Source organism: Eupeodes corollae, chromosome 3 (assembly GCF_945859685.1).
Source record: "Eupeodes corollae chromosome 3, idEupCoro1.1, whole genome shotgun sequence".
Taxonomy (NCBI): Eukaryota; Metazoa; Arthropoda; class Insecta; order Diptera; family Syrphidae; genus Eupeodes; species Eupeodes corollae.
This window is the reverse complement of record NC_079149.1, coordinates 86,371,012-86,397,325: the sequence shown is the minus strand read 5'-3', so window position 1 is coordinate 86,397,325 and position 26,314 is coordinate 86,371,012. Positions and strand designations below refer to the sequence as shown.

Genomic DNA, 26,314 nt, shown 5'->3' with positions numbered 1-26,314 from the left:
ACAAGACTACATTAGGGCGAGTCACTTATCATGAATCGTTCAACCGAATACAATCCGTACAACTTTCTCGAATGAGGCTCGGACATGCATTGTTCAACAAAATGTATCTATTCAAAAAAGAAAATCCTCCTACTTGCACATTTTGCCAGGAAACTCTTAACATCCAACATGTACTGCAATCCTGCCCTTTAACTAGAAGTCACTTCAATCACAACATTCCACCTTTACAAACTCTATTCGATACAACCAAACCTCCAGACGCATCACATCTTTTCCCACTTTTAAACAAACACAAAATAAACCAAATATAAAATTAAAACAATTCCTAATACTAATTAATACTAATTCCTAAATTACATCAACCATAACCCTATAACATAATAATACTCTATTATACAAGTTCCTATTATTGTAATTACTTTAAATCAGCCACTTATGGGCTTAGATCCCCGGCTTTATGTGTTCCGGACGATGTAAATTTATTTGCATTGTACCTGTGATAATAAATAAATAAATAAATTAATGTTAATATAATAATGCATACTTTGACTTTAAGAAATGTGATAGTCACTTATCACCTAAGACCAAGTTTTTTTTAACGTTAGAAGCATTGATTGGGAATTCTTTCCTACAAACACTGGATTTAAAAAATAACTGTCCTCAATATTAAAACTATCTTGAAATTTTGCTTGAATTTTTTATAAAATATAACGAGGGATAAGTGGAAAATGTTTGTTAATTCGTCATGTCTTGCACACTCCGGATGTGACGTGGTAGAGTGTTCCACAAACGAATAGCGTTGATGAAAATTAAGTTGTATTTCATTAAAAAGTAGTATAAGGGTTCTATAACAGAGAAAGTTGTCATCCTCCTTGAGTAAGGAGAGAAGTGATCGTATCTGTTTAAACCAATATCATAGCGCACAGTCTTGTTAAACGCAACATTCAGCCTTATTGTGAGTTTCACGTGAACAAGATTCCGCCCGAAAAATATCCCTTTTTTCGATTCGCCTATTGTGAGTTTCGGGCGAACAAAAATTCATGTTCGAAAGATTTCCCTTATTGGGAGCACTCAATTCGGGCGGAATGAAACGTCATTCACAACTAAAATAATTCACTTGTTTTTTGGAGGTGAACAGGAAAACAACAAATAATGATGTAAGTAAATAAATGCAATTAGTGTTAAAAAAAAGAACAAAATAATACAATAACTTTTATATTTATGTTAGGAGCAAATCAATCAATTCCAAACAAAGTGATATGCTGCTCAATAAAATGCAGGAAAACCCAGAAATAGCACGCGGTTTTGTAAAAGAAAGCAAGGACAAAATCAATGCATTTTGGAAGCGGATCACTTTGGAACTCAACAGCGCAGGGCCTCCAATCAAAACTGAGTTCGAATGGAAAAAGGTAAAGACTCACTTTTATTTTTTGTGCTAAATCATAAAAAGAAATGTTTTTTTTTTTAAATTAGGTTTGGAATGACCAAAAACGCTACGTGCGAAAAAAGGCTGCTACTAACAAAATGTATGAGAGAGGCACAGGAGGTGGACCTAACAGAACCCAAAAATTCTCTCCTGGCGAAGAGGCTATTTTCCAACTCGTTGGAATGAAGGAAGCAGTTGAGGGTGTTGGAACTTCGCAATCTTTTGGATTGAAATTACCCCAAAAAAGAAAACAAGGCGATGAAGAAAATCAAAGTCCAATTCAGGATTTGTTTGAAACAATTGTTGGTTATGAAGACCAAAACCAACAAGGCTGTGAAGCTCCACCGTTACCGCTTTCGGATACTCAGATTGCACCTGAAAATAGCAGCGACGAAGCAACCACTACTGCTTCGACCAGCCGGAATGCCAGGAAACAAAAGGTTGGGAAAATGAGTACCCTAGAAGTAGTCATGGAGGAGCTTCAAACTCAAAAAGACCTTTGTGGGAAATTAGGTGAAGCCATATCTGTTATGAAAGATCATAACAAGAACATGGAAATTGGTGTAAAAAAGCTATATAGATCATTGGATAGCCTAAACGACAAAAAAAAAGACCAATTAAAAGAGGAGATGCGACACAATCACGAAATGGAAAATTTCAGAAAGATGGAAATTGAAGAATTAATAAACAAAAATCGTAAAATGATTGAGCTGGAGGAGTTGAAAATTGATATCTTGCGAGAAGATAAAAAAAAGTGAATTGGTTTATGTTCTTAAGAATTACTTGTTTTGTTATTTTATTTATTTGTTTTTTTTTTTTTTTTTAATTTCTTTTAAGTTAATTACTCAATCTGTGAAAGATCAAAAAGTCTGTTAATTTTAAGTTCAAGTCTGTTAATTTTAAGTTTACGTCTGCTTTTAGCATCAAAATTAAACCAATTTAACACTAGGGTCGGTAAAACTAGGGCTTTTGCCAGCATAAGCGTGTTTGAATCGGTGTGAAATGTTTTGACAAATATATTTTAAGAGTATTGCGCATGTTTCGCATATGAGTGTGCCAGTAAAGATATCTATTAAATATCATACTAGGGTTTTGGACTGTTATATATATTATACCACAGAGTCTAAGTATTATGTTGGTAAAATACGATAAGTCAAGCGGTTTTCTACTGATCACGATACATTTCGACTTCGACGGATTAAGGTGCAATCCACTAGTCTTAGACCACCTATAGAGATATTTTTCAGACCAGAATCTGAGGGAACAGCTTTTGAATAATTGAACATCGTCAGCATACATAGAAGAAGTTGATATTTACCTCATTAATATAAAGGCTGCAAAGTAAAGGTCTAAGAATAGAGCCTTGTGGAACATCTCTGGAATGGGGAGCATTTGTTCCCTACAAAAACAGCTTGTTTTCTACTACTAAGGTATGAGAGAAGTAAATAAGTAGAGCAAGAGGAAAAGCATGGCTCAAGGTGCCAAAGCTTTAGAAGAGTCGAGAAGCATAGGAATAGTTACTTTATCATTGTCCATGACCTGTCTTATTTCTTCCACGACGTTAAACAGCGCCGCGCCGCTATGCAGCTATTAGGACAAACACCGGTTTGAATAGGAAAGAGAATATTTCGAGGATTGAAAAATGATGACCCCTCCCTAAATTTATTTCCATTGCATGTTCATCCATATATTTTTTTTTCTAAAGTAAAAAATTCATACGATGATATTTTAAAATATAGTTCTTTATTTTCTCATCGTTTTGTTTCGTTAAACTTTTTAGATTTTATCATTTAAATTAATTTATAATTAATTGTTCAACGAAGAGTTAAAAATGAAAACTGTTAAATGTTCTTGTTTATTTTTTCAAATTTATTTTTGTTTGTTTAAAATGCAGCACATAAGTATAATTTAAAAATGTTTTATTTTTATATTTAACAATATTATATTCACTCAAATATTTCTTCTTCATCTTCTTCGCCCCATATTTTATTATAACTAAATCATGATAAAATGAGGACTTCTCTTGGGTAACAAATAATATTTTTTTTTCATTTACAAAAAAGGAAATATGTTCTCTTGTTTATACGTATAAAAATTAACAGAAACGATTATTATTATTTTTTTTTTATATGATCACGTAAACATTTTCCTTTTAACATAAAATTAAATTAGAAAGAAAAAAATGAAAACCATTTTAATATGAATGTTTCACAGAATTAAATTTCTGGCTTCTCCATTTTGTTTTATGATTTTATTTATAACAGTTATATGGATTTAATCTCTTTTTTCAATCCGATGTTTTTTTTTTGTTTTTAACACAGTAACATATTATAGACTTTTTGTTTGTATTTTTACATAAGTGTTTTTGTTTTTCGTTCGTCTCAGACAATTTTGTTTGTTTTTTGTTTTATTAAATATTTTGGTTACATCATTTAATTTTGGATTCAGTTTGGGACCTCAACCGATCAACACTTTAATCCTGGAAACTGAACCTGTTAATTTTGTTTTGTTTTATTTATATGTTAAGAGTGAAGATTTGTTTTATTTTATTTAATTATTTAATTATTAAATTTATTATATTAATTTTCCTTTGCTTTTTTTAAACTCCTAGTGTTTTATATTTTTTCTTAATTTAGCTGTATTTGACTTGTTCAATGAAGAATCCCTATGCACAGCAGGTGAATAGAACAAACTTTAGAACAAAGAGTTTGAAAGAGTTTTGTCTGCTGCTATGGTAATTGGTTAAATCATTCCCATTCAGTTGTTCCGGGCGGTTTAGCAGTTAGATCGTAAAGAACCCTTGAAATGCCGTCCAATTTGGATATTTCACGTACAATGTTTTCCAGTACCTGGAAGTGATAATGATATTGGTTAATTTTAAGAATTATGTTAACTGATAAATTCGTGGTTAAAAAAGTAATAAGATACACAATCAACCCTCAACTACAGCCATGGCCAAAATAATATTAACACTTAACTAATTTAATTAAAATCAAAATGATATATAAATGCCTGAAGAGTGAAGGTGTTTCTTGAGATGATTTCCTACCTCTTCACAAAAGTGGAATATTAATGAAAGTTGGTTTGAGTTTTTGATTATTAATTAGAACTAATAAGCAGAAGATATTGCAGGGAAATGCATTTACCTCAACCATAACCATAACTTTTTTTAGGGTGAGTTTATAGTCTTAACTTTCTATCTGATCAAACGTTAAAAATAATTTGTTTTTGAAACAAATGTAAGTTGATAGGAGAGCTTAAACAATTAATCGATCATTTAAGGCAAACATCACAACATAGGTTAGGTTAGGTTATAGTGGCTGTCCAAGATGGAAACGGACACACTTAGGCCAGTTTAATGGCCTATTGTGATACCACATGAATCTTGAGGCTTCCTCCTAAGCTCAATGGAACCAGTTAGAGTCCTTTACGAAACGTGAGAGGCTGATTATACCGATGTGATTTAGATAGTTTAGATCGTTAAAGAAGAATTCTCCTAGGCAATTCTTGCGCTTTCGAGCCAGAGCAGGGCATGCGCAGAGAAGATGAAGAACCGTTTCTTCCTCTTCCTCGTCCATACAGCTTCTGCAAAAGTCATTTGAGAATACGCCTAGTCTCGTGGCGTGCTTTCCTATTAAACAGTGTCCGGTTATGACACCTATTATCGAGCTTATATGCGATCTGCTTAGAGAGGGCAAGCACCTTGAACGTTTTATATCCAGTGTTGGCCAGATGTTCTTTGTGACTTGCCACGTGGTGATGTTGTTCCACCTGGTGCCTGCCCTCCTCACAGCGTACTGCATTAGCAACAATTTACAAGTAGCGATTGGTATGGCAGTACGTGCTAAACGTGCAGTGTACCGTTCCTGACGATTTCATCTGCCTTACAGTTACCTGGAATGTCTCTATGGCCCGGCACCCAGCAAAGGTGAATATTAAACTGTTGCGCCATCTCCATTAGAGATGATCGACAGTTATGGACTGTTATAGAGTTTGTAGAGACAGAGTCCAGAGATTTGATAGCGGCCTGGCTGTCAGACAAAATACGGATATCAGATATTGATATCACGTTTTCTTTGAGCCAAGACAAGACTTCCTTAATCGCCAAAAGTTCCGCCTGGAACACGCTACAATAATTGGGAAGGCGGAATGAGAGACTTAATTTCAGTCGTTCAGAGTAAACACCTCCACCAACCCCTTCTTTTCTTTTTGACCCATCTGTGTAGAAATGGATTGACTCATCCTCCAAGAATATCCTATCGTCCCAAAAAGATCTGGTAGGTATAGAAATCTGGAAGTTTCTGTCGAATTGCAGTTGGGGGATGGTGTAGTCTGTGTGCTTTGGAATTGATTCTAAGTACCTTAGAATTACGGAGTGGCCAATGTTGTTGTTAGTCCACTGCGACGAAACATTGAGGCGAATAGCAGAGCTTGCAGCTATTTGTTTGCTAAATATGTCAAGAGGTGTAAGGTAAAGCAAGGTGACCAGTGCTGCAGACGGGGTCGTGCGAAGCGATCCGCTTATACATAGGCAGGCTGAACGTTGGACTTTATTTAACTTGTCCCTGTTTATACCTTTCTCTAAAGCAGTCCACCATACTGCCACACCGTACGTTAAAATCGGTCTGATTACCGATGTGTATAGCCAATGCGTGATTCTGGGTTGTAAACCCCATTTATTACCAATAGCTTTTTTGCAAGAAAAGAGAGCTACAGTAGCTTTTTTGACTCTTTCCTGTTTATCTAAGACAAGACCTAAGTATTTAGCCTCGTCTGAGAATTTGAATTGGATTCCTTTAATATAGGGAGGGTTGACAAATGGAATTTTGTATCTCCTCGAAAATAAGACCAGATCGGTTTAGTGTGGGTTAACACCCAGTCCACACCGATCAGCCCAAACTATTAGTCTGTCCAAGGCATTTTGTAAGAGTTCTTTTAGGATATTAAGATGCTTTCCTGAAACTGCTATAGCAACGTCGTCCGCATAGGCTATCACTCTGAAACCCTCCGCATCCAGACTAGTTAGGATTTCATTCACCACTAGGTTCCAGAGGAGAGGGGATAGAACACCACCTTGCGGTGTCCCTCTACTAACGAATCGTCTGCTAGAAGAGTTGCCCAGTTTTGAGTTAATTATTCTGCTAGTAAGCATTAAATGAATTAACTCCCGAAGCGAACTCTTTACATTTAGAGATGTCAGTGCAGATGTCATTGCAGATGTGTCCACGTTGTTAAAGGCACCTTCGATGTCAAGGAAAGCAACCATAGTGAACTCTTTATGATGGAGGGAATATTCGATGGTGCGTACTAAAGTGTGTAACGCTGTTTCCACCGATTTACCTTTACAGTAGGCATGTTGAGACGAAGACAGAAGTCTTGTATCGATACGTGGATATCAATCAATCTTTCCAGGGTCTTAAGAAGGAATGATGATAGACTTATAGGTCGTAGATCTTTAGGATTGACTTGGGAGCATTTACCTGCTTTACTACATAGATCACTCTTTGTTAAAATGCATCTGAATAAAAAGCCAAATGGGAGATTCCTGACACACAAGGTAAATCGTTGCCTGGATTGTCATCAAAAAAATGTTTACATTATTTATTTGGACCTTGCAATTTTGTTTTAACTTTTATTCCTTAACTATTTCAACGTGTTGACTCAAAAAAGCATGAGCGTCAATGCGCTTGTCAAAACCTTGACAGCATTTTTTGTTGACCAATGGACGACGTTCACCCTTGGGACAGTTTTTTTTTTCATTTTTACGTCAGAGAGTCAAATCATTGAACGCCTTACAGTAGCTTTTGTATTATTTTTGTACTTATAGGTACGTTATCGTGCTTAAAACGCCATCTCAGAGATGTGTTTCATAATTTGCAGAACTTTTTAAAACTTCAGCTCACTACTAAAGCAACTTAATTTTATATGGTATAATAAGCGCATATTCAAAGTGGATATTACAGCCCTTATTATGCAGTGACACATTGTGAACCTTTGGAAAGGAAGAGAGGGTTGGAAAGCAGAACTGGGAAAGACAGAGTGTGGTAAGACATTCCACAATCACGTAGTATGGTTAAAGAACGAATATCTTCACAGTACGACAAAAGTTGGGCTCGAGGTTATACTATTGAGCGAGCATTCATAGAAACGGGAGTATTACAATTGAACTGTTTAAGGGGTGAAATGCAGCTGGCTATTTTTTTGAAACAAGAAACCACGACGATGTTTAAGCCAAACAATGACGATACTATCACCAACCGATTTAAATACTCTAGATTCAATACTGTCCACGAGGTTTAAGTTAGTTGCAGGAGCACCAGCCCAGAGATGGGAAATTTATTCAGCACTGTACAATACTCTTTAGGTCGGAATTTAATGAGCTTATCATATTTTGTCGTTACAATTCCACATCCAAAGAAAAGTGATGTCTGTCTGAAAACGAATATGAAAAGCTAAGCGTAGTATCGTCAGAAAAATCATGTATTGATTAGAAATTATGATTAGAAGTTATCGATAAGAGATCATTAATACAAATGCGAAAGAGTGTTGGACAAGCTAACGCAGTAATTTTACCTCTTTAGAACAGATATTTTTCGAACCAAGAAGATTGGTTCCATAAAATCACCAGTGCGTTAAGTACAGGAGGAGTCATATCACTCACTATCAGCCATGAATTGGCTGCAAACTGCATGGCAAAGAGGTTAGCAGACCTAACAAATGTTATGTCATTATTGACAACGAGCTTAAGAATCAAGGTAGAGGAAGAATTTGTCATGTTTATTTACGAATGACCAACAATTTGTACTGCCTTTGGGACATTGCAGTATTTTTTGCCGTCATTTTTGGTCATGCAAAAATGTAGTCCTTTAAATATGGGCGTTGCAGGTCTCGCTGGATTACTTTTCCTCAGTAAAGCTGGCATTGCAGCAACTAAAACTTCTTTAACGTTCCATTGAACTTAGAAGAAAACCTTAAGATGCATGTGGTTTCACAATGGGCCATTAAACTAGCCCAAGTGTGTCTTACTCCATCACGGACAACCACTTTAACCTAACCTAACCCAAATAACCTCTTTACAGCTCGAATCAAACCATGCATTTTCCTTAGGTCGGATGCTTTAAACCCTGTTCGGGATAAAAGTTCTCTTTCAAGAGAATCAAATCAATGTTGGCTTTTAGTACAGTTTTTCGCTGTATCTATTTATTTTATTTTATTTATATGTACAGTTGTGGACAAAAGAAGATACGAAATATCGTTATTTTACTTGTATAAGTTTTGTTCTAAAGCAACTTTTAATTTCATGTAGTAATGTATTTAAAACTAACAACTGTTACTCTAAATAAATAAATTTGTTTGCGTTTTGAGAAAACTGCATAAGTTTGTAATTAAAACTATTTTTAGCTGGATATAAATTTTGCACATTTTAGTCCGTTTATTAATCCGTTTAGTTCAACAAAAGTGCACTTTTCGAGGTAATACGGTTTTTGTTAATATCAACTTTATAAATAGATCAAAATTTACTTAAATAGTCTTGGCAAAAGGACAAAGGTGCTCAGAAGATAAACGAAAATAATTTTGAAGATAAAAGACAATGGAAGGACAGTTTCTGACATATCCAAGCTGTTGGAGTGCTCCAGAAAAATGGTTTACAACGCGCTTCGGCATTTTGAAGAATTTGTAACCATTCAAAACATGAAGACTACACCAAAAGAAAACAAAGTAATTAATTGTTTCTTAGCCAATTCTCTGTTTCAGAGCTCCAGTGCCATTCGCAACGAATTGAAAGAAAATTATGATGTCAACATATCATCAAGAACGGTAAGACGCTGATAAAAAAGAAACAAATTTACGTGGTTGCGTTGCTCAGCGCAAGCCACTCGTTTCAAAAAAAAATTGAAAGCCAGATTAGAGTTTGCAAAAACAAATTTGAACAAACCACTCAGTTTCTGAAAAAACGTGCTTTGGAGCGACGAATCCAAATTCTGTCGGTATAGTTCAGAGGCAAACATTATGTATGGCGTCCACAGAATGTACAACACAACCCTCGATTTACTGTTAAAGCGGTCAAACATGGTGGTGGGAATGTTTTGGTCTGGGCTGCATTTTCCTGGCACGGTGTTGATCCTATAGTAAAAATTGACAAGAAAATGGACTAACATTTGTACAAAAGCATCCTCTGCTACACCACATGATTTCATTTTCAGAACAAAATTTACCACTTCTATGGAGATTTATACAGAATATTGACCAAACAAACATAGCAACTTGTGAAGAATTGCTTAGGGGTCAATACAATTAACGTTCTAAAGTGGCCAGCCCGTTAAGTGGAAACAACTTAACAGAACCTTTCGATGTCAAAAAAGATTTTAGACAAGGTGATGCGCTGTCATGCGATTTCGTACTTGAAAGAATAGAGCTCACACGTCAACACTTGAGGCACTATCTTTCAAAATTCTGTCCAATTACTAGCATATGCTGATGACATTGACATAATCGAAAGAACTCAGCGTGATGTCAATGGGGCTTTTGTGAGTATTGAGGCGGAGGCGGCAAATATGGGGTTAATGAGGGCAAAACAAAGTACATGCTGTCGTGAAGAAAGGACATACAACACCGACGTCTTGGTCAAAATGTCACCATCGACAGACGTTACTTTGAGGTAGTCAAGGACTTCGTCTACCTAGGCTCCGCTGTAAACGCAGAAAACAACACCAGCGCTGAGATCAAACGCAGAATAACTCTTGCTAACCGCTGTTTCTTTGGGCTAAGAAAGCAATTGAGTGGTAAAGTCCTCTCTCGAGAGACCAAAGTGTAGCTATGTAAGACCCTTATCATCCCGTCCTGCTTTCCGGTGAAGAAGCATGGACTATGACAAAAGCGGATGAAAGCACCTTGGGTGAGTTCGAGAGAAAAGTTCTTCGTGTGATCTACGGTCCCGTATGAATCGAAGGAGAGTGGAGAAGAAGATGGAACGACGAACTGTATGGGTTGTACAGCGACGTAGACTTAGCCAGAAGGGTAAAAGACTAACGACTAAGATGGCTGGTACACGTAGAGCGCATGGAAACCAATGCTTCTGCCCGTAAAGTCTTCGAATCCACATCCACAGCACAGCGCAGTAGAGGAAGATCGCGGATCAGATGGCGCGCACAAGTGGAAAGTGACCTCACCCAACTTGGAGCGCGAAACTGGAGACATCTAGCTAGGGACCGAGCCATCTAGAAGTTTGTTGGGTGAGGCCCTAGTTCACACAGGACTGTCGCGCCACCTTAAGTAAGTAAGTAAAGTGGCCAGCGCAATCACCCGATGGAAAATTTGTGGAAAACATCAAATTGAAAAAGAAAACCGAAAATTTTGCAAGAATTATGGCAGTTCATTCAAGATGCATGGTATGGCATTCCAAGACCACGATGTGTGGCTTTGGTTGAAAGCTTGCCTAGAAGAATCTGTGTAGTCATAAAAAAAAGGATTCCCTACCAAATATTGATTTCTCCATAATGGTAAGTTGCATACATTAAAAGTTTTCTATCTAAAACTTAAAGTGTGCTAAACAAATGTGCAGGTAAAAGAAGTTGTTTTAACAATTTTTTTAATTCCTTTTTTACAGGTATAACTTGTACAATGTTCTTTTCGGTAAAAACATACATCCCACCATATTATAAAATAAATTGGGTGGCGCAACAGTCCTTTGCGGGCCTAGTGACTTACAACTCTCAACTATTCCTGTGTGCGAGTAATGTTGTCAGGAATGGAGGGGACTTACATATATGAGAAAGCACTTTTTCATGACAAGAGTTACTCTTGTAGAATTTGTCAATTCCTCACAAGAGGCAGTACCCGTGAAAAGATTTTAGATGGCATAGGCAGGGATCGAACCCAAGACCTCTGGCATGGCAGTCCAACGCCACAGGTACTGATAACATACAAAAAAAAAATACAAAAAATGCCAACAATAATTGTTTATCACTTAATTAGAGGTGAATCTTTAAGTAAATGAAGAATTGTCAAGAACAATTAAGTTTAGTTGAAACTACATGGAATCGTTAAGAACGGTTGGTTAAAAATTATTTGGTTAAAAAGGTACATATTTAACTTGTTTCTGGGAAATGTATTAAAATCATTAACAACTTTCTTACAATTATTAGAAAATTTGATCGTAACCAATAAAAAACTAAAAGACCAAACTCATTTTCTAGTTGCAAACTCACTACCAACATTTATACTTGGCATTCTTTCGAATGTGAAACTCACTTAAATCTTCTGAATTGTTTTTAAATGCTTATTTTCTGTTTGGCTACTTTATGCTACTTACTAAAGAAAATTTTTTAAATTCTTCGTGTCATAAATTAAGGCAAATCAAGCATCAATAACAGTTTCGTAGGGAAATACTTACATGAATTGGCAGTTGAGCTGAACCTGGAATAGCCGGCACACCAGTCATAAAATCGTTTGTTATAAAAGGCCGTAATACAATGGATCGACAGCACGAAGGTATTCGGTTAGCTGGATCACGGTCAAAGTGGAGCGGAACTAACACAACAGGCATTTGTGAGATTTTTCTATTCAATCCAGCTTGTTGGATAATCTAAAATAAAAAAATTAAATTAAACATTCAAATTGATAATTCAAACAGAAATTAAATGATATGTATGATAGGTCCAGACAATAAGAAATTTAAAAACAAGGCTATTTCATCTCAATTAGGTTCCTTTGATTCTAAACCATTCTTAGCAACGGTGTTATCTTTTTTTTAATGAACTTACTAACATATTTGTCAACTAATTTTATAACTTACATCAGTTGCAATTGCATCGGCTTGCCTTAATTGCTTCAGTACATAACGATTTAGATTTGTATGCGTTATATCATGGAATTGAAATTGAACTTGTCCACCGAATACATAGCAAACTCGATTAATATTATGTAAGATTCGAGGGATAAGTTTGGCTAAAAACATTATATCGCTCCAATTTGGTTCAGTGTCGCTAGAAAGCCCCAAAACATAGCTGTAACTTCTTTTGTCGCCTGTAAATAATACAAATTAAAGAAAAATTAATAAAAAAAAAAATTGAAATTTATTTCAACAAATAAGAAAACATTTACCTTGAACTCCAACTGATCGGATTGGCAAGACGGTTGCTTGTATTTGAGAATTTGATGAAATTCGTAAGAGTTCTCTCCTTTCGTCTTCGGAAGTTGAGCCGCTAACTCGGTTTATTAAAGCATGATTCTTTTCAAGTTTATTTTTGTAGTCTACTATCACTCGTGCTATAACCTGAAATCAATTAAATTATTTTATAAATTCAATTTATCAAAATGTAAGTATATATATAATATATGTATACCTGTGTTTCGGAGAAATCTTTTTCAATATACGGTTCGTCAGCACATAAAATTCTTATGGCTAAACCAGGCCCAGGGAATGGATGCCTTTCAACCAGTGATGCTGGTAGTCCTAGATTATAACCCAAGGTCCTTACTTCATCTTTATGGAAATCACTAAGTGGTTCAACTACTCGACCCGCATTTCTTAGTTCTCTGTGAAAAATATATAAAAAATCAATATAATTGTGCATACGTTGTATATGACGAAAAAGTTAAAGAAGGCCTTAGTAAAAAATAAATTGTTCAACACCAGAAATTGAAATGAAAAATAATTTTATTCCTTTAGTTAGTAAATACAGAATTCTAGGCATAATTTTGAACGCGTGTCAGGGGTGACATTCTGTATCGCACACGCCAACAATTGTTTTCGTGTGTGCGAAAGATTTGCTTCATGTAACTTAAAAAACGAAAGTTTTAACAAAATAAACGATAGCTTATTCTTTTATGTTTCTCTTTTTATATAGTTAAGTTTCAATTTTGTTTCTTCGAAAAAGATTTTAGTAAATTAAAAAAGGAGACGATAAGCGAATATTTTGCTCTTTTGCCCGATATTGAAGAAGAACATAAGGATTCGGAGTTATTGAACTTGCGGAGTTTAAAAAGAAATCTGAGAGATAGTTATTTTGTACTCATTTATATTTTGTCAGATCAATTGTATATTTGAATTTTATTGCAAATTATTGTTTTATAATATTAGTCTCAAAATAATAGATTTACGGGACGAGATTCACTTATATTTTGATGCTTTGCTTTACTTTATAGGTATTCAGTGGAAGCAAGTAAGTGTGGTATTAGGCGAGTTCTTAACATCGCTGGAAAACTAAATTTTCCCGGAATGGATCAAATGGTCATCGAAAGAAAAGAAAAATTTAATTTGTTCATAACAATAAATAATACGTTATATTTAAAATACTTATAAAAGTCACAATGGTATTGTATCACAAAAACGAACTAATATTTGCCTTTTAAGTCTAAATCATATTCTTAAGGCTCGTTGTTTTTTATAGCAACTTCAAGTTCGTGGTCTCTAATAAATAGTTTTCTTTTTTTGATGAGTATGGCTATCTGAAGCTTGCTTGAAACACTCAACAGAAAATAAATTATTTTGTAAAATTGAAAACACACATTTCTTTCAAAACAAATAATTCTAATACAATCAGTCACAATAATATCGATGAGTCTTTTTAATTTATCAAATTTTACTTGTATCGAAAATTAATGTTTTCTTAATATTTAAGTTGTTTTACTAAACAATCACCGAAATTTAATCTAAAATTCTTATCAAATAACCGAAGTGCCTTTCTTTTTTAGTTTTTCCTCATTTTGTATCTTGAATCACCTACTCGCTTACTTATTTATTATCGTTTTGCTTAAGTTACACTCATCGATTAAAATTATATCCCATCTCTCAAGATATTTGACATCCAGAAAGTATGCAATAAAATTTTGTTGGGTTTGAAGCAAAAACGAAATGCGATACAGAATGGCAAATATCGTTTTGGCACAATTTCTTTCGTTTTTGAAAAACGAACGTTCGTTTTCGTTTCGTTTGTTACAGAATCTGGCCCGGGTCACAAAAAAACATCTGGCCAACACTAGATTTAAAGCGATCAAGGTGCTTGCTATCTCTTAGCAGTTCGCATATAAGCTCGATAATAAGTGTGATAAGCGGATACTGACTAATAGGAAAGCACGCCACGCGGCTAGGCGTATTCTCAAATGATTCTTGCAGAAGCTGTATGGATGAGAAAGAGGAGGAAACATTTCTACACCTTCTCTGTACTTTCCCTGCTCTAGCTCAAAAACGCAAGAATTACCGATTCGATCATGGGCAGCCACTTTAACCTAATCTAACCTAACCTACGTTCCTAAGTTGCAATAATTGGGAAGATGACTTTGAAAGAATAATGATCACATTTAACTGTTTTAGTACTTTAAATGTTATGCTCATTGGAGACCTGAATGCAAGAATTTGCCAAGATGGTGAGTTTACAATGCAAGAAGGAATAAATTGATGGAATTATGCGATTCATTAAAATTAAGAATTCTCCAAGAAACGAGTTTAAACGATGCTTCGAAAAATGCTACGTTTTTTGCTAGACAAATGTCATCTATGATTGATTATTCTATCATGGGTGAAGACTGGGAGCTATTTGTGACAGATTTTGAGGTTAAATAATTTCGGTACTCAGATTATCTTCCACTATTTGTAACTTTCCAACGGACTCTACAGACAATTGATGAGAGCTCGAACAATTTATCATTATTGCCAAGACTCTAATGGAAACCTTTAAAAGCGTCGACTTAAAGGCAGCGACTAGACATAAATCTTCAGGAACCAAAAAATGCAGACTTTATCTTTTTTTTGGAAAATATTGTAAAAGTATCCTTTCCTCAGCAAGAGAGGAGTTAAAAACGTAATAAAACAGGTAACGAACCTTGGTTTGAAGAAGAATGCCAAATGGAAAATACCATGTTACAATGATTTTGTATAAAAACATTTATTGTACAAAAAATCTAATTGGTAATCCAATAAAATTTGTATATACCTATCAACTCTTTACAGACGATTTAAAAGATGAAGACAAAGTTGGTTTCGCCGTAGTAAACTCAAACGCAACAAAATCCTTGCTAAAAAGATTCATTCCTACTTGTCAAACTTTTGAATTTTTTGAGAAAAGCAATCTTCAAAACAAAAAATTTACCGCCATTGATTAGATCCGTCCGAAACATAAAAAATAATAACATAAAAAATAATAAATAATAATAGTAGCAATAGATACATCTTAATTACAAAATAAAATGCGATAAAAAAGAAGACATAACATTTTTTTAAAAGCATCTCTTGAAATATTAGAACAAATATCTATAACCTCAACAACGGAATTCGTTTCTCTTATGCAACGTTCAAACGGTTCGTTTCTACTATAATTTCTTCTATGAAAAGCCTCTCGCAAATGAAAATTAGAGCGGAGAGAGAAAATTGATGGAAAGTAGAAAAGTATTCGTTCTAACAAAAAGGAACATTTGATATGATTGCTTATTAAATCTTTTACAAACATTATTGAAAATATTTTCTCCTTACTTCAAGCGTTTGAATGTCAATAAGCAGGCATCTTGATGAATATGATGGTACTTCAATATTCCAATTTAATTTATAGAAAGCACACCTAGTAAAACTTTTTTGTATTTTTTCTATTCTAGAAGAATGAGTGGTATAATAGGGATTCCAAACTATGCTGCAATATTCCAGTACCGATCTAACAGTGCAATATATGATTATTTGAGAGTGTATGGGTCGGAAAAATCCCTAGAGTTTCTCCTGATAAACCCTAGCATCCCATTAGCTTTACTGACTATAGGTTTTTTTCCATGGCATGTAAGGCTCTGAAATTTGGCAAGTCTTTGAAAATCCTCTTGTAGATACAGACAGTCTGTAGAAGATTTGATGAGCCGGAAAATCTTGACATAATCGGCATACATAAGATACTTCGAATATTTAAAATTTACCATTTATTATTTATTTGTTTTTTTTTTTTTTTTTTGTTCTTTTAGATTTAAACTTTCCCAATTTTAGAAATTAAACCCTCCACTTTATGAAGTTAGAATGGAAAAAAAGTTTTGAAAGCTTAAAAATTTGTATATTATAATTAACTCTATCAAAAGCTTTTGCAAAATCTGTAAAGATAATATCAGTCTCTAAGCCATTTTCGAACACGCAAAGTACAGAATCGCATAGCAATGAAAGGTTTGTAGCAGAAACAAACATACGGAATTTTTGGGATTACTGATAATTTGCAGATATGCCTATAATTTGTCACATTTTGCTTCGAGACAGAATTAAATATTGGAGTTATATAAGAGATCTTTCAACAGTCGAAAAATTGGACACTTTTTAAAGACTGATTGAAAATCAGTGCGGTAATGAGCGGTAATGTCATAGAAACAGCGCAGTTTTTTTTTACAACACTAGCTCGAGCTTCAGAAACAGTTAAGTCTATATTTCCAATATCAATAGCATAAGATGGCGAAAAATCAGAGGGTTCACACGGAGCAGAAGCCAAATAAACAGATTTAAAATAATCTGCAAATAAATAGCATATAACGTTCATATCACTAGATACACAATGGGAGTACTTCATACAGTTTCGAATCCCTAAAAACTTTCTTTTGATATTTATAAATTTCCCGAAGTGTTTCGAAGCTTTTCTAATTTTTGACTCAGCAGAGAGAATACAATTATTAAAAAGAAAGCTATTGAGACAATCATATTCAAGGTGGCACTGAATGTATGACTGCTTAATGGCTAGATTATCTTTTGTTGTTTTATAAGCTTTATATGCTTTATTTTTTCTATTTTTGAGATTAGATAATCTTCTGTTAAACCAGACTGGGTTTGAATTGGGTTTGACTATTTTTTTAGGAATATACATATCAAAAGTTTCATGTAGATACATTGCAAATACAACGCATGATCAAGGCTTAAATTAATCAAGGTATTATCCCAAGCAATTGACAACAAAAAGTTATTGATTGCAACAAAGTTTACACGTTTATAATCAAAATAAAATTGTATCTTTTATATAAGTTAAAAACTTACACTCTACAGTAAGGCATATATGGTGAATTGAGTTTTTTATAGCAGGAAAATCAGTCTTATCGATATAAGCATCGAACTCTTTATCCTCAAAAATTAAGTCTAATATACGATTTAGATTATTATGAAAGTTATTAACTTGAATCAAGTTAAATTGACTATAAACATCTATAACTGACGATTCTATTTAAGTATGAACACTGAAGGGCACTAAATATTGATGGTCCAAATCTGTTTTCCAACTTATATCACTAAGATTGAAATCTCCTAAAACCATAACATGATCAACATGAAATAGCCGGCAGGAAAACAAAACTCATTTTACTTGCCAACAAAAACTACACAACATTCTACCAACCTGAAAAGGTTATCTTAAGAATGACAAACAACAATTAGAAACAAAAAAAAGACAGAAAAAGATTGGAAACAATACCTACATCACTACTCATTCTTTTATCTTCTCCCTACCACTCTTCTCTACCCCTCAAATGCGACATGAACGAGGCTTAAAATTGAACACGCAAAGCTAACTCACTTATATCATCAAAGAGGATCCACCCCCAACATGCCAATTTTGCCAACATAACGTATTATTAACAATTAAACATTTAACTCTTGAATTCAATGACATACAAAATCTTTCAAACAAATTATATAACAAAGACTTGTACCCTCTACTATCTTCTATATCCGATCTAAATATTATGCGTACTTTTTCTAAAGCAGATAATTTATTTAATTGTTTACTTCATCTATCGAGTCAACTCTTACAGATTTCTTTTAACTAAATACTAATTAATTAATTTATCATTTAAATATTGCTTAATAACATTCTTTTCTAGGCTTATATCTAAATATAATTCAAATTCATGAAATGATTCCATTCATCTTGAAATTGGTTCATTTAAACCATAATTAAATCTATGATATGGTATATACAACAATTGTCTTGATCTTATATATCTTTGAGGCATATACAAATTTAATAGATTAAGTAAATGGGAGTATTTTATATGGTAAGACAATATATCATGAACAAACATCACACAATTAACAATTCGCCAATTTTCTAAAGAGTTCAGACCAATTAAAGCGCATCTTGTAGAATAACAAGGCATTTAATCTAAATTCCATTTAAGTTATCGCCCTACACATTTTTTAAAAGGCTTTTTATCTTTTTCAATACGATTTTTTGAAACTGTATAATGAGGGCCAAATGAAGACGTACAAGAGACATATAGACGGATTTTATTGCATATGAATTCGGAAATTCGGCACAATTTCTTTTAAGAAAGCCCAACAATGAATTCGCTTTAGCAATAACATAATCCATATACCGAGGTAGTTAATCTACGAAACTCTACATAACATTTGCAAATCATCCGCAAATAGTAGACCAATTGTAAAATTGAAGTATAATGGAAATTCATTTATGAAAATCAAAAACAACAATGTACCAAGATGGCTCACTTGTGGAACACCAGATGGTACAAACCTACCACTTATACCACTTCTTGTTCAAATCTCAATAGATTCGGTTTTCATTCAACTTTTCTTAAGTGGTTTTCAAGCTTTTTGATTAATAGAAAACAATATACGGTCCCAGGCCATATTAATAGACACACTGCAGAATTTTTATAACTATTAGGTTATACACAATATATTTGAATATTATCGAAAAAAATTCTATAAATCTGTTGTTCTATTTTAATAAAAAAAAGTAGGAAGTAGTTTATATTCTGCATACAAAATAATTTAAAAGCATTACAATATTCGAAAACCTGATTAAAATAGCTGAAAATTGAGATTTTGCATAGAATCTAAAGTGCGTCTAATAATATTGCCAGGGACGGACTGTATATTGTTTTTACATCAACCTGAAAACCAGATTCCAAGGCATTTGATACATGTTGAGTAAAAAGCGACAAATTAGTTGTAGTAGATCTATCACTTGCGAATCCATGTTGACATTTAGAAATAAATTCTTTAACATAAAAATAAATTTTGGTTTTTACAATCAACTCAAAAAGCTTCGGTATAGTAGAAAGTTTGGTGATTGCACGATAATTCTCAATTTTATGTTTTTGACTTGATTTAAAAATTTGATTTATAAACGAAAACTTCAAGTCATCTAAAAAACTCCCTTTGAAACTAAAGAAAAAAATAAAAGCCTGCGATAAGTTCAATATCTAATCCTCATCAATGGAGTGGTAGAAAACTCTTATCATAATTATCTATTCGCTTGACCACCCCATAGGAAGGGAATCTCATAAAATTCTCATTTATTTATACCATTTTATTTTATACAAACTAGCCTAAGCTTTTGTACCTAGTGCTGTATTGATATTTATGTAAATTATAATAATAATAAGTTCAAAACAAGTGAGGTAAAATTATGCTCTTCCCAAAATAACAATAATGATTAGAAAGAAAAAAAAAAGAAGAAAATCTCACCTTATCAAATCGGTATCGTTATGATGTGTCTTAATCGTATCCGCATTATTGCTGACCAAATTGGATGCAGATTCAATAAGATCAGGCCTTAATGTACCTTGTGCTAATAGTACTTCTTCTGGTTTCAGTTTCATTTCGCTAACAACGTCGTTCGTCACTTTAACAAACACATCTCCGATTATTTTACGTTTTTCCTCAGGATTAAACGTTTGACAAAGCATTGGGGTCTCCACAATATACAATTGACCAGGGCGCTTCACAGACGTGGTACCTTTTAGAAATTGAAAAAGTTCCTTTCTCACTATCAGATCAATGCCAATTTCTCTCAATGATTTTTCAACTTTTTCACTTTCGTCCTTTCGCATGAATCCTATTTATTTATTGTTATATACCAATTTTAAATGTTGTTCTTAATTAAATAAAAATATTATCGTACCGTTGTCTACGTGAACTGCAATTATTTGACTTGGATCCAATGCATGTCTTAGTAAAGCAGCACAAACTGTTGAATCTACACCACCACTAACAAGACACTAAAAATTTTGTCCAAAAAATGTTTATTAATTACAAAAAAAAACAAAACAATACAATTATATATGTATGTTTTATGATAGATTCAAATCAATTATTTATAATTTTTCTACGACGAACAGTGTTTTTTTTGTTTTTCAACTTACCAAAACTTTGTTGTTTCCTACTTTTTCTTTAATATATTTAACACATTCTTCCTTTCGATTGACAACGGTAAAGGATGGTGTAAGCCCGCAAATTTCATAAAGGAAGTTAGAGAGCATTTGTTTGCCGTTGACTGTTAAATCGACCTAATGCAAAGAAATTAGTTGTAAAATTAGAGAAGTCCATTTTTCGTTTTTTTGTTAATATACTCCTTACCTCGGGGTGAAATTGCACTCCGTATATTCGTAGTGATTCATTGTATATGGCAGTTACAATACCACTTGATGAGTGTCCTCCAATTTTTAGTTTATCTCCCAATCGATCGACACTATCGCCGTGGGTTAAAAGAACGGACTGTGTTCGGGTAAGGCGACTGCAAGTTAATGAGTTAAAAATAATTAGTCAGTTATTTATTGTTTATATTTTAGTATGGTTTATAAAATTCGAATTTGCACAGTCTTATTTATTTATTATAAATGGCGTAATTGCTTAACAACAGTAAGATTTAAAATATTATAAAGTAGCTGTAAGCTAATTTTACAAAAAGTCTGAGCCGAGATAATAATAAAAAAATATAATTATTAAAACTATCAAAAGATACAAAAATTCAATAATTTATACAAATGTTCATATTGAAAAGTGAGATCTAAGTACTCTTTTTATGCCTGTTGCGTTCAGTTTTTGTTTTATACTACGAGGTAAAGTGTTCCAAAGCTTAACCGAATTTACAAAAAAATGACACACTTAGGCCAGTTTAATGACCCATTGTGATACCACATGAATCTTGTGGCTTCCTCCTAAGCTCAATGGAACCAGTTTGAGTCACTTACGAAACGTGAGAGGCTGATTATGCTGATATGATTTAGATCGTTTAACAAGAATTCTGCTAAGTAATAATTTCGAGCCAGAAGCAAGCCCCTTGAACGTTTTAAATCCAGCGTTGGCCAGATGTTCTTTGTGACTTGACACGTGGTGATGTTGTTTCACCTGGTGCCTGTCCTCCTCACAGCGTCCTGCATTAGAAACAATTTACAAGTAGCGATTGGTATGCCAGAACGTGCCAAACGTGGTAGGACGGGTTGTACTGTACCGTTCTTGGCGAGTTCATCTGCCTTACATTTACCTAGAATGTCTCTATGGCCCGGCATTAAACTTTTGTGCCAGCTCCATTAGAGATGATCAACAGTTATGGACTGTTATAGAGTTTGTAGAAACAGAGTCTAGAGATTTGATAGCGGCCTGGCTATCTGAGAAAATAAGGATATCACGTTTTCCTTAAGCCAGGACAAGACTGCTTTATCGCCAAAAGTTCTGCCTGGAACACGCTACCAACCCCTTCTTTTGTTTTTGACCCATCTATGAAAAATGGATTGACTCATCCTCCAAGAATGTCCTATCCTCCCAAAAAGATCTGGGAGGTATAGAAATCTGGAAATTTCTGTCGAATTGCAGTTGGGGGATAGTGTAGTCTGTGTGCTTTGGAATTGATTCTAAATACCTAAGAATTACGGAGTGGCCAATGTTGTTGTTAGTCCACTGCGACGAAGCTTTGAGGCGAACAGCAGAGATTGCAGCTATTTGTTTGCAAGAAAATTGAGCTACAGTGGCTTTTTTGACTCTTTCCTGTACATTGCGTTTCTAATTTAGGTTTTTATCTAAGACAAGACCCAGGTATTTAGCCTCGTCTGAGAATTTTAATTGGATTCCTTTAATATAGGGAGGGTTGACAAATGGAATTTTGTATCTCCTCGTAAATAAGACCAGATCGGTTTTGTGTGGGTTAACACCCAGTCAACACCGATCAGCCCAAAGTATTAGTCTGTCCAAGGCATTTTGTAAGAGTTCTTTTAGGATGTTAAGATGCTTTCCTGAAACTTCTATAGCAACGTCGTTCGCATAGGCTATCACTCTGAAGCCCTCCGCATCCAGACTAGTTAGGATTTCATTCACCACTAGGTTGCAGAGGATAGGGGATAGAACACCACCTTGCGGTGACCCACTACTAACGAATCGTCTACCAGAAAAGTTGCCCAGTTTTGAGTTAATTATTCTGCTAGTAAGTTTTAAATTAATTAAATTTTGAAGCGAACTCTCTACATTTAGAGATGTTAGAGCAGCTGTGATTGCAGATGTGCACCTTCGATGTCAAGGAAAGCAACCATAGTGAACTCTTTATGATGGAGGGAATATTCGATGGTGCGTACTAAAGTGTGTAACGCTGTTTACATAAGCAGAAACCAAGAGAGGTCCCAGTATGGAACCTTGTGGTACACCAGTGGCATTCGGCAAAAAATTTGATAGGGTGTTATCAACTTGCACTGCTTGCTTCCTATCAGTTAGATAAGAAAAAATTAATTTACTAGATGAAAAATTAAAATTTTCTAAATAGATTGACATGATTAACGGAATCAAAGGCCTTCTAAAAATTCAACAAAACTAGAAACGTAACCTCGTCTTTATCTAATGCTTTTCTAATGTCATCAGTAACGTTTAAAAGTGCGGTAATACAGCTGTTTCTTCCGACAACCAGATTGTTAAGGGCTGAGTGGTGAGTTTGTAGATAAAAAGACATTTTTTGCTTTGGAAGGATCCTTTCAAAAATGTTCGACAAAAATGGTAATACACCGAAAATAGGTCTAAATTCATCTTTCGCATTTGATAGAGTTTGGCATCAAGCTCTCTTATGGAAAATGCGTGCTCTTGGTATTGATGAATCTCTTCTTTGTTGGGTTAGAAATTACCTTTCGGACCGTACAATTCAAGTAGTATGGGATGGGTTCAGATCTGATATCCACAAAATAAAGTCTGGTGTGCCCACTGCTTAGGGCTCCGTTTTGTCTCCGACTCTCTTCCTTATATTAATAAATGATCTTTTGTCTGAAACTTCTAACCCACTACATTGTTTCGCTGATGACAGTACCCTCTGCTTTTCATATTCGTTTTTAGATTCTCAACCTTGTTTTTCGGATGTGGACTACCAACGGAAGCGTATGATAAGCTCATTAAATTCTGATCTTGATGGGTGGTACTTGCATCGAGGATATTGAAAAGCTTACAGTCCTAGGTATGTGCATAACAAACCACTTGTTGTGAAGTGAAAACATATTTGACAACGCCAAAAATGCTGTTAAGTGTTTAGGTTTTCTTCGACGATGCAAGAAGTTATTTACCCCTTCTGATCTGGCTATAATTTACAAAGCTTTTATTCGTCCAAATCTTGAGTATAACTCTCATATTTAGGCTGGTGCTCCAAAACGTACTTGAGTCTTCTGGATAGAATTGAAAAAAGAACTCTAAAAATGATTGGAGATCGTTCTCTTACCGAGACATTTGCTTTTATAAACAAATGCTCTATTGAAATAAGCAGTTGCATTCCTCCCCTTAAACAATTCAACCGTAATACCCGTACTGCTAGGAATGCCCATCAGTTTACCCTTGAGCCCAATTTCGGACGTCCTGTTAAGTACAGAGACTCTTTCTTTAGCCGCACTACGTGAATGTGGAATGCTTTACCTGACGACTCAATATTTTCCACTTATTCTAAACCAATGTGCATCGGTATCTCTTTTCTAATCCTATTCTCCTTTTCACTTCGCACTTTAATTAATCATTAAAAAATAAGTGAGCGCACAATATAAAAAAAACACCGTTTTTGGCTGTCTTAAGCATTTTTGAAGGAGCATATTGATGTTATGGAAAAGTTTAAGGGCGAGATTCTAATTCAGGACATCTTAATCTCAAATTAAAAAAAACAGTGTACTTCATGTGCTTTTCTTTAATTATGAATTGTTATGCCAAGTGTAGTCCAATAACTGCTACTTTACGGTAATGGAGTGTTCAAAGCATTTTTATTCTAGAAGGATTGTATCGGAAATCATCTGAGTTAATAGATAGATCTCTTTCTTTTCCTTCAAAAATCACATTAAGAAAAGGTAGATTTTTATTTTTATACTTACTTAAATAGTGGACATGATGTTTCTATATCAATATTCTGTTGACCATCCTCTCGGATGTCTTTTTTGTGCACTGTACCACCGAACTCCTTATTAATCATTTGCATGCCATAGCAAATACCTAATATGGGAATTTTCGATTTGAATATTTCCGGATCGTATCGTGGCGCATCGTCGCAATAAATTGATGCTGGTCCACCAGATATAATAATGCCTCGATAGCCATTGACTTTAAGCTCTGCAGCTGTTGTGTCCAAGGGGAGGATATCAGATTCGATTTGTAATTCACGCACTTTTCTATCGATAACCTTTAATTTAAAACGATAAGAAAGAAGTTTAATAAAAATGCAATTGATGAAATAGTAACTTAACTATTTACCTTCCCATATTGAGATCCAGCATCTAATATAGCTACTTTATCATGATGAATACCATTTTCCGTTGACGATACACATTTGTTTGAAGAATTCATTTCTTTTTCGTTGCAGCACTGAAGAAATAAAAAAAATATATGCTTTAAATATGTACTTTAAGGATCTTAACAGTTTTGTTATATAAATACATTTCTATGACAGTGTGACATATTAGTCTAAGTCGACATTAAGCGGTTTTTCTATTTAATTAATAATTTTAGTGTCTTAATCCCATTTTTAAATTCATTCAGTTTTTTTTTTTAAATAGGCGACCATGTCATACTGTTTTTAGCTACATATAAACATTTGAAAGAAAAAGTTCAAAATTGACATTGCCCACATAAGGATTACGAAATAATAATTGTCACCACAAGAACTAACTTTTTCATTGATTGATAACCAATAGAGAAAGCCTTGTATGTGTGTTTGTTTGTTCTAGGAGATTTTTCTTCAAATATTATTCACAGTTTAAATAATTTTTGCTGTTTATCTCCATAATAATTTATAAATATTTTAATCAAAATTATATATTGTATGATTTCTTATGATTACTATTTTATTATTTATTTAAAAAAAAATACGCACAGCTGATTTGAAATAGTGTTTATGTCCTACATATTAATGAGGTGCAATCATTTCCAGCTCAAAAAACACCTTAACGATTATTTGATTTGGCACCTGAAAAAATGCGTTTTAGAGAACACCTACAATAGGAGTGACCCCTTATTATTTTTTCATTGAGGTGCATCACTGATCAAACAAATTGATTAGAAAATAAAGTACCGTTATTTCCTCTTCGGTCTTTAAAAATTAAAAACAGATTTTAATGCATTGCAAATGCATTGTTTTAAGTCCATTTTTAACAAAAAACTAATATGCAACTTTGTTGCTTCTATTTTCCAATAAGCTAAAAATTCTTTTTTGCATACTATTCACTAGATTCTTTTTGGATTTGTCTAGAGAGTTGTAACAAACCCACTAGGGTGTAAACCTCTCCTTTCCTTACTACCATTACAACCTCGGGCTACAGGCTCCCGGGGCTTGGCATGCTTGCATACGCACGAACTAGCTCGCCGACGAACGGGGGGATTCTTGCTACCGCAGAACTAGAGGGGGTTACGACTTCATACCATCTTTTAACAAATTCAAAAAAAAATGTAGACCCGAACCATTCATGGGTTGGGTAGAGTGATCTCTATAGAAGGGGAGGGTCGTTGATGGTGTTGACCCTCGGAGGATTTGCCCACCGTTGTATCCAACGGATGCCACCTTGGTTACTACAGAGTTCCATTCTATCACAACTGCCTCTCGCAGCTCAGCAACACCAGCAAATTGCTTATTATAACCATACATTTTGGGGTTAAAATTCTTCAAAGATTTTCGATTAGGTTGCAATCTAGAGAACGTGACG

General features: G+C 34.2%; 2 protein-coding genes across 3 annotated transcripts in view; one reads left to right on the top strand and one right to left on the bottom strand.

The window, feature by feature from the left end:
* The first annotated feature begins 948 nt into the window (after positions 1-948).
* Positions 949-2,234, top strand: LOC129951743 (uncharacterized). Its single transcript, XM_056064051.1, has 3 exons — positions 949-1,157; positions 1,229-1,409; positions 1,474-2,234. Exons 1-3 carry the CDS (start codon positions 1,153-1,155, stop codon positions 2,182-2,184), a joined length of 897 nt encoding a protein of 298 aa, XP_055920026.1. The 5' UTR covers positions 949-1,152; the 3' UTR covers positions 2,185-2,234.
* A 913-nt stretch (positions 2,235-3,147) lies between these two features.
* LOC129949088 (GMP synthase [glutamine-hydrolyzing]) overlaps positions 3,148-26,314 on the bottom strand; it is a 59,538-nt gene continuing 36,371 nt past the window's right edge. For both annotated transcript variants that reach the window (XM_056060324.1, XM_056060323.1), the window contains exons 2-12: positions 24,870-24,980; positions 24,494-24,798; positions 20,754-20,910; positions 20,540-20,683; positions 20,299-20,395; positions 19,863-20,232; positions 12,772-12,964; positions 12,530-12,701; positions 12,222-12,451; positions 11,820-12,011; positions 3,148-4,275 (exon numbers count right to left, since the gene is read on the bottom strand). In XM_056060324.1, coding sequence (XP_055916299.1) covers positions 4,174-4,275; positions 11,820-12,011; positions 12,222-12,451; positions 12,530-12,701; positions 12,772-12,964; positions 19,863-20,232; positions 20,299-20,395; positions 20,540-20,683; positions 20,754-20,910; positions 24,494-24,798; positions 24,870-24,962 — 2,055 coding nt within the window. In that variant the 5' untranslated portion in view covers positions 24,963-24,980 and the 3' untranslated portion in view covers positions 3,148-4,173. The remainder of the gene's footprint in view (positions 4,276-11,819; positions 12,012-12,221; positions 12,452-12,529; positions 12,702-12,771; positions 12,965-19,862; positions 20,233-20,298; positions 20,396-20,539; positions 20,684-20,753; positions 20,911-24,493; positions 24,799-24,869; positions 24,981-26,314) is intronic.

Excerpts from the sequence above, each read along its gene's own strand:
- LOC129951743 (XM_056064051.1), top strand. Across the intron at positions 1,410-1,473 it reads CTGAGTTCGAATGGAAAAAG|GTTTGGAATGACCAAAAACG; the intron begins GTAAAGACTCAC and ends TTTTTAAATTAG.